The 8,448-nt window shown below is 60.4% G+C and overlaps 1 protein-coding gene across 3 annotated transcripts; it reads left to right on the forward strand.

Annotated features, from left to right (window-relative positions):
* The first annotated feature begins 133 nt into the window (after positions 1–133).
* Positions 134–8,175, forward strand: PPP1R32 (protein phosphatase 1 regulatory subunit 32). 3 transcript variants are annotated; one of them, XM_044261166.1, is made up of 14 exons: positions 134–216; positions 750–889; positions 1,345–1,462; positions 1,774–1,927; positions 2,899–3,027; positions 3,617–3,680; positions 4,143–4,255; positions 4,606–4,665; positions 4,804–4,890; positions 5,213–5,326; positions 5,408–5,502; positions 7,167–7,331; positions 7,813–7,892; positions 8,061–8,175. In XM_044261166.1, the coding sequence occupies exons 2-13, from the start codon at positions 781–783 to the stop codon at positions 7,880–7,882; spliced, it is 1,278 nt and encodes a 425-aa protein (XP_044117101.1). In that variant the 5' UTR covers positions 134–216; positions 750–780; the 3' UTR covers positions 7,883–7,892; positions 8,061–8,175. The 3 variants fall into 3 exon arrangements, with proteins under 3 accessions (XP_044117101.1, XP_044117102.1, XP_044117100.1); XM_044261167.1 differs by lacking the exon at positions 134–216 and adding an exon at positions 509–524; XM_044261165.1 differs by lacking the exon at positions 134–216 and adding an exon at positions 548–565.
* The last annotated feature ends 273 nt before the right edge of the window (positions 8,176–8,448 follow it).

Below are 8,448 nucleotides of genomic sequence, written 5' to 3' on the forward strand. Positions count from 1 at the left end.
CCCCGTAGCTGCCTTCATCTGGGCCAGCGCAGCCTCTCATGGGCCCTGGCCCTGGAAGGGCTTCTGAGGCGTGGGGACGCTGTTGCTAGGCACCGGTTGCTAGGCGACACACTGTTTCTCTTGGCCTGGCCACCTCCCAGAGGGCCTGGGCTTCTCTGGGGCAGCTCCTGCCTCCTGCAGCCTCTCCCCAGACCTCAGAGCCACAGCCGAGGGCAGGTGAGGGTGGGGCCGGCTGCGGCTGGGACCCAGGAGGGCCGAGCCGACGTCCCTCTGCAAGGCCCCGGGCCGAGCTGAGGGAGGGACAAGGAGCCCGGGGCTGGCAGTGAGCTCCAGGGCCGGGCTGGGAGAGTGTCTGTCCATTCAGTCCCCAGAGGAGGCCATGAGGGGATTACGGTCAAGTGCGGGGAGTCAGACACCCCAGGCCTGAATCCTGGCTCCCCACCCCCACCCCACCCCCCATTATGAGCTCATCTTTCATCACTTGGAGTCTTTGTTTCCTGGCTGTGAACTGGAGAGAGAACAAGGTGTGGGGAAGGTGGAATGAGTATATGATTAGGTGCCGAAGGTGACCAGTCCTTCCTTCAGTATGGGGCGTGGGTGTCGGGGAGAGAGGGACGGACCGGAGCGGGGACGGCACTGGCTGGGTGGGGCTCGAGCGTCACCCCTGGGGCCTCTGCAGCCCGGGCCTGAGGCAGACTCTGGGCCCTTGGGCTACTGAGCTGATGGGGCTTCTTGTGCTTCCTCCTCAGGCGCCCCGCCGGGGCCCTGCCCCCCAGCACCATGATGGGGAAACTCCCCTTGGGCGTTGTCTCTCCGTATGTGAAGATGAGTTCGGGGGGCTGCACGGACCCCCTGAAATTCTACGCCACCAGCTACTGCACAGCCTATGGTGAGCACCCCTTTGTGCTGGAGAGACCCCAGGACTTGGGGCCGGAGAGGGGGAGGCCCTCCCACTGTGAGACGAGACGAGCAGCGCCTCTGGCCCATCACGTGCTCCGAGGGACCCCAGCACGCCAAACCGATCCATCGCCTGAGCGCCCCAGGGACCATGTCCAGGCTGGCTTGGCCCCGCTGCCCCTCCCCTGTGGCCGTCCTGTGATTCTGCCACGCTGACCGTGTCCCTACCCCATCCCCATCCTGCTGCCACAGTCTCAAAGGGCCAGACTTTCACGGCTCTTGCTCCAGTCCCTGGTTCTGTGCCTTCTCTATCCCGAGGACCCCTGGGCCCTGAGTGGGGGTGGGAGTTGGGGGGTGTTTCTGGCCCTGCCTGGGAAACCCTGCTCACTGCTCGTCCACTCCCCTGCCCCGTGGGCCGGTCCCGTCTCCTGGCTTCCTCTCTGGCAGGTCGGGAGGATTTCAGGCCCCGCATGGGCAGCCACGAAGGCACAGGCTACAGATCAAATTATCGGCCCGTGGTCTCCTACCACGCCAACCTTGATGCCCTGGACAACCCAGCCATGGGGTATGATCTGTGCAAGTCTTTCTCCCTCTCTGCACCCCTGGGCCTTAGTGCTCAGGAGCACTGGAGCTCATTGGACCAGCTGCGGACTCCACACACGGAGACCTAGAACCTTGCCTGGCCTGGGTCTAGGGTCCTGGGGCCCTCAGGGCATGGCACCTAGCTGGGGCCCTCAGGACATGACACCTAGCTGGGGCCCCAAGGCAGGCGGACTCCTGAGGCACCTGGGGGAGGTTTGGGGGAAGTGGGCGGCTTCTAGAGATAAGCAGCTTCCAGGTGGCCCTGGTCATACACAGCTCCCACCCCACCCTCAGAGAACAAGTCCGCCACAATTTCCAGTCTGTGACCAATCAGAGCTACCGCCCCCTGGAGGTGCCGGATGGCAAATACCCACTGCCTTGGAACATGCATCAGACCAGCTCTGGCTACTCTCGTGAGAAGCCCAGTGCAGCGACCCCCACTAAGGAGGTCAGTGAGACCCCGAGGCCGGGCTGGAGGAAGGGTCGGGGGGCGGCGGTCAGCGTGAGGATCTCTCCAGCGGGGTGGGACTGTGCTGCCAAGAGTTGGTCCAGGCTGAGATGCCTGGGCACAGAGGAGCCATATGCGGACTGGGAGTCTGCCCACCTGTGTCACCTTAGTCCCCTCCCCACCTGCACCATCACCTCCCCTCCACCTCCATCCCCGTCCCCGTCACTGCCATCGGTGCCTCTGCCTCCCACATCTCCAATTCCAACCCCAACGCCATCCCCATCCCATGGTCTCCACCATCCCACTGACATCTCCAGCACCACATGACCGTCCTCACCACCAATGTCACATATGCTCGTCTGTGTCGTCCCCATCCTCTTCATTCTAACATCATTATGTTGATGGTCCTTATCACCAGCAGTAGAATGGATACTAAGTCATTCATTCATTCATTCATTCATTCAACTGGTATGTTCTGAGCATCTCTTTTATGATGCTCAGGAAGGTGCTAAGTGCTGGGGGGGAAATGCAACAGGGAAGAGCCGTAGTGGCGGAAGCAGTAGTGAAGGGGTTGTAACTGCAGACCAGGAGGGTGGGAGAAGAGCTTGCTGTGGAGACATGAGTCAAAGACACTGAATGCAGCGATGTGTGAGTTCCAGGTAGTGGAGACAGCAAGTGCAAAGGCCCTGTGGTGCGAGTATCTGCTGTGACAAAGACCAGCAAGGAGGCAGGTGGCTGGAGGCCAGCGAGGGGCCGCAGTCCTCGTGGGTCTCTGTCAGGCCATGGGGTTCTACTCCCAGTGCAATGGGATGATGGTGAGGTTCTGAGCAGAGGGGGGGACATGATTGGACTTCATTGTCAAGGGACCCCTCAGGCTATGGATACTCTGTAGGGGTTAAGGGCAGAAGCAGAATCAAGACGTGACTGCCCTCCCTTGGCCTGGAACATGACAAGCCACTTCCTCCTCCTAGGTCAGGAAGGTCCATTTCGACACCCAGGACTATGGGCCGCAGTCCATCACAGGGCTGGAGCCCAGGGACGGGCCCCTGCTCCACCAGCTGCAGGGCAAGGGCTCGATTGAGTGGGAGAACGCCCGGCATGTGAGTGGGCAGCCCCCAGTCAGGGCTGTGAGCGGGACAGGGCGACCAGACCCACCTCCTTCCCCTCTTGGAGACAGTCACTGCTGTGACTGACCCAAAAAGCCAACTACCAGGGGTCTCAGGGTACCTAGAAAAACTGGGGAGAGCCAAGGATATTTGGTATTTCCAAGACAGTATCAACGTCGTCCTACGCTTCCTTACTCGTGTCTTGGGACTTAGGACTTAACCCCATCCAGACTCCCCGAGCTCAGGGCCCTGAAGTGTGATGGGAGCACCCACTTGACCCCCTTAGCCTCTCCCCTCGCGTTGGGCCTCCTCATTGTCTGGGTCCCTGAGGCCCATATTTATTCCAGGAAGTCCTGTGTGGGATGGGACGGGCTTCACAGTCACGGGGAACTTATGGTGGGCTGTATGGCGCTCTGCTGCCTTGTAGGGGAGGGATTTGCACGGGGCCTGCTGTACCCGCCCTCCCTTCACACACTGTACTGCAGCGGTCTACTCGGAGCACTGAAGGGCCACCACAGCCATCAGCCGCCTCCAGGCCCTGGTCCACCTTGTGGGCCCCAGTGCTCTGCCCTCTGTGTTCCAGGGCCCGCGCTTCATGACCTCTGAGTACAATTCCAAGTATCTCAAGGAGCCTTCAAACCAGCCAGGTAGGCACCTGTCTGCACTCCTGCCTCTCTCCCAGGGCACTTCGCCCCACCCAGCCACAAGGAGAGACACTGGGCGACCCAGAGGGAGCTGGCCAGGGACACAGACGTCCCCAGCAAAAGAAAGAAGGCTGCAGAGGCAGCCTGGGGGAACAGGGCCTTAGCGCTGAACCCCGGAAGGGCAACTCAGTGGCTCAGGAGGGCTGTCGATCCTGACCCCAGCTGTCTCCGGGCCTGTCAGTGCCTGTCCCTCCTGCGCCTCTCTTCTCTCCCATCTTGTTCTCTGTCCTCTCTGTCTGGGACTCTGGAGGCTGCCTGGTACCCATGATGCTAGAGCTCCAGCGTCCAGACCCTTGGAGCCAGCTCCCTCCCCGCTGGCTGTGACTCGGAGCCTCTGGAGGCTGTGTGGGTGGGGCCAGGCAGCCCAGGTTGGGGGGTAGTATCGGGGGGCCATGTCTTTTGCAGATCTCTTGCAGAAGAAAACAATTGGCGCCAAGGAAGAGACTGGCTTCACCGAAGAGTCCGCCAAGAACCCCATTGTCTTCCAGTCACCCTCCCAGGCCCTCCCGGGGGACCCCGTAAGTCAGACCCGTGCCTGCTAGAATTTCAGGGCTACTTCTAGCTTCTTAAGAAAATGTGAGCTACCCGAGATAAATGCATGTGGGTAAAAACTACCACTTTGGTCCAACTCTCCCATTTGATGGATGAGAAGACTGAGGTTCAAAGAGAAGGGGCAGAGCCAATGTTACTTGGAGTCCGGACAAGAGCCCTGGCCTGCTGGTTCTCACTCAGCATTGTTACTCCCCAAACTCTTCCCTTTCCTCGGTGACCCCAATCATATGAACGTGTTGTGAGTTCTCCTCGGCACTCGGGACCCCGGGGCCGCTGCTTTGGCCTGGCTAATGCGCCCCTGCGGGCCTCTTTCCAGGTCCTCCTCCCTGGCCGGAGCGTCACCAGGTCCGACTTCCTCCCCATGACCCACCCTCACGTAAGCTGAGCCGGTGGGGGTTGGGGGCTGTCTGAGCCCACAGCCCGGGGTTGTACTGTGTGGCAGTTAGGAAAGTACCCAGAGGACTGCGGGAGGAACAGCCCAGCTCTGGTGCCAGGGGCCCCTCTGCTGCCTTAGGGGGACGAGTTCCTGCCTGTGCTGGCCAGAGGATCCGAGAGGGAAACTGGCTACAACCGGGTGACCGAGAGGACACTGAACCCTAGAGTGAGTGGCCCTCGGTGGGGTGGGAGCTCCCCCAGAGCGGGAGTATTCCCACGAGAGGGGACAGGGAGATTCCTTGGGCTCAGAGGCATTTGGGCACTAAGGAAGGGAAGAATCAGGATATTTGGACCCTCCAGGGGAGGGGTGAAGTCCCGGGAGCGAAAGTGAGGGGGTCTTTGAACCAGGGCATGCGGTGTGCCTGGAGGGGGAAGGACGAGGTCCTGGGTGCAAGTTGGGGGTCCACGTGCCCCTGCCTGTCTGCTCTCTGTGCTTGCCACCTCCCCCTGACCACCCTCTACCTTTCTCGTGGCTCCGTCCCCTGCAGGTGCCCCCTCCTGGCCCAGAGCCTCGCAGCATGAGTCACCGGCAGTTCCAGCCCCCGCAGCGGGTGCAGCAGACGAATGTTGCTTTGCTGGGCCGGGAGACCGTGGGGAACAAGGTGAGGCCAGGGTGCCCATCCCCATCCCCAAACCTCCACCCCCTCCTGACCTGACAAGTCCCCTCCGTACCTCTGGTGCAGGAGCCCACGGGGTTCAGCCTGAACAACCCCGGCTACTTCCGGAACCCCTATGACCCTGACCTGGAGAATCGGTACCTGACCACTTACAACCAAGGGTGAGCACCCCCCACCCCCATCCAAATCCAGGGCTGTGAAGCCAGCCTGCATTTCACAGACAGACACTGGGACACGTGATGAGCTCACAGCCTGCGAAGTAGAGCAACGCTGAATTAATGAGGGTTCCCCCAGAAGCAGCCCCTGAGCCAAGGATTTGAGCACGAACCCCTTACTGGGGACAGTGGGGAAGCTGGGAAGTCGTGTGGGGAAAGGAAGGCAGTCCAAAGCCAGCGTGTTATTGACCAGATATCCGGAGGCGAGACTCTAGAAAACAATGCAAACACACAACTTGGAATGACGAGGGCCAAGGGAGGGGAGAGAGAGCTGGGGTACTGATACCCCCACATCCATCAATCAGTAATTAAGGGCTGTCCCCAGGGACCATACCAAAGATCCCAGGCACCTCCTTGCTACAGGCAAAGCAAGCCCCAGTAGCCCAAGGGCAGCCTTCCTCTGTACTTCTCTCTGATGCCACGCAGGCCACTGGTGCCCGGGCTGAGGGGCAGGGGAAGAACATGGGGGCTGAAGAGGGTCTGGGTAGAGCAACATGGCATCTGCTAAGATACTATGTCCAGTCCATGGTGGGTTGGGCTCTGGGCTGAAAGTAAGCTCTTTGCTAAGCATCAGGGAAGGCTTCCAGGAAGAAGTGGGCAGAGAGCCATGGGGAGGACTCCCAGGGCCAGGACTGGATGGGAAGAGAATTACAGGAGTAGGATAAAGGAGGTGTAATTTTCTGGACAAAGGCCTCCTCGCACGACATCTGTCATCTGTGTGAGCGTGTGTCACCTGTGTCCACACTGACCCCCAACTCCTTATTCTCCCAAGTTGCCTCCCATCCCTGGAGCTGGTCCCCCCTTTGGGATGGGGACCTTGAAGTTTAGATGGGAGAAGTGGCACCCAAGCCACAATGTATATCATGTATCTGTGACACAGGTGGCTCCTTCACTTCCCATGAAGGGAGAGGGAGAAGGGGAGGGACAGAGACTCCCTCTGGCTATCAGGGGCTAACAGTGCCCCTGCACCTCTCTGGGCAAACGTGCTCCTCCTGGAGCTCCAGCAGACTCTCAGCTGCAGCCCTGTCTATGGGGTCCTTCTCCAACCCACCCCTCGGCTTACCCGAGCTCCTGCCAGGTGTCAGGCACATGGCTCCTTCCCCAGGGGTTGTAATCACTGATTTTCTCATTTATCTCTCTGCATCCTCACTTCATAAGTTCAAGGGCAGGGACCATATCTGAAGCGTTGGCCATTTCTGAACCTGGCCCAGTGCTCAGCGAGCATCAGCAAAACAGATGCAAAGTGGAATGCCTAGAGAGAAATGAATGAGCCGGTTTCCACTGCCCACCCCTGGGAAGTTCATGGGCCAGAGAGGGAGCCGGCAGGCACACAGTCCTTTATGCTCCCGAGTGCTGGCATAGCATCAGCGGGCTGTGCAAAGGAGGGTCGTCCAGTTCAGGGACAGAGCCAGAGCAGCGTTCCCAGGCAGACAGGGGCTCAGGGAGTGCCTGGCAGAGGGCACAGCGTGAACAAAAGGAAGGAGGCTGGAGGGATCTGAGGCCATTTGTGCTCTGCTGGAGCCAAGATTCCCGTCCAAGAAGGGCAGGGAAGCTACAGAGGTGGGCAGAGGGCCCCTTATCGCCAGCAACAGCCCCCCACCATGCTGCAGGTACTTCGAGAATATCCCCAAAGGTCTGGACCGAGAAGGCTGGACTCGAGGGGGTATCCAGCCACAGAAGCCCGGGGGCTATGCCCTCAACCAGCCGGTCACCCGCATGGAGGCTACCCCCAACCCCACCGAAAGCCTACGTCACCTGCACCCCCACGTGGGAAGGTAGCCAGCCCTCCCTCTGTCTGTTGAAGCATCCGGGCCTTTCCCCAGCTTCCTCCCTCCATCTGTCTGTCTGTCGGTCCATCTGAGAGACCCATTTCCTCTCTCTGACTTGTTCACTGCTTTTCCTGGTCCTCCCCCCTCCCCCCCGCTATCCTCAGCGACCCCTCCCCCTGCATGGCTGCCCCCAACCCACCGGCCTCATTCCCATCCCAGAGGCCCCCTCCACACCAGCTCCCAGCCAAGCTGCAGGGAAGGGGCAGAGACAGAGCTGAATGAACTGTGGTTCTACCTCACTCTGACTCCTTCAGCTCAATTCAATTCCTCAAAAATTACATTTCTAAGACAATGGCCCAGAGTTGGCAGGCAAACATCTGTGGCTTGGCTGACCTAGCTGAGGGCTGCTGTAGGGGAGGGGCAGGCAGAAGAGAAGGTCCCACCTCGCCCCACATCTCCCTCACCTGCACCCCTCCCCGCCCTGCAGAACCCTGATCTCCACGGACCCCTTCTACCGAGTCCCGCCTCCCAGCGGCCGCTTCATGACTCCCAGCTGAGCCAGTCTGGGTAAGGGGCACCCCATGTGGGCCAGCCCCACATCCCCAGCCCTATGTCAAGCAAGCCCTGCTGGGGACCCAGCCTCGGAGTGAGGGGTGGGAAATGGGGGTGGAGGTTGGCCAGAAGCCCCACCCCCACCCCCGGGAGCCCCTCGGGCCTCATCTCCATTCCCCACAGGTTTGCCAACGCAGCAGGGCAGGACAGGAGCTGGTTACAGACCCTACCCCCCACCCTGTCCCTGCCGGGACTCCCCTGGCTACTTTCCTAATGAAATAAAGAACAGTGAAGTGGCTGTGTGTCCAGTCACTGGTAGGAAAGCTGGGGAAAAGACGGGGGAGGGCGGGGCAAGCATGCAGGGGGTAGGAGATCAGAGCAGGACCTCCAGGGCCCTTCTGGGTCCCACATAGGATGGTTCAAAGGAGAGGGGAGGGCAGAGGAGCAGGCAGTCACAGAGATCTCTCTCTAGAGACAGATGGACAGGGGTGTGCGTTGGATGAACCCCTGGACATTGACCTAGGGAGGGGCAGGGGCTGGTGGAAAACGGTGGTGCCTCAGGGCAGCTTTT

This window comes from Neovison vison, chromosome 7 (genome assembly GCF_020171115.1).
Source record: "Neovison vison isolate M4711 chromosome 7, ASM_NN_V1, whole genome shotgun sequence".
Classification (NCBI taxonomy): Eukaryota; Metazoa; Chordata; class Mammalia; order Carnivora; family Mustelidae; genus Neogale; species Neogale vison.

Coding starts and splice junctions, on each gene's coding strand:
- PPP1R32 (XM_044261165.1), top strand. Junction 3,028..3,616: donor AGTGGGAGAACGCCCGGCAT/GTGAGTGGGCAG, acceptor TCTGTGTTCCAG/GGCCCGCGCTTCATGACCTC. Junction 5,503..7,166: donor CTGACCACTTACAACCAAGG/GTGAGCACCCCC, acceptor ACCATGCTGCAG/GTACTTCGAGAATATCCCCA.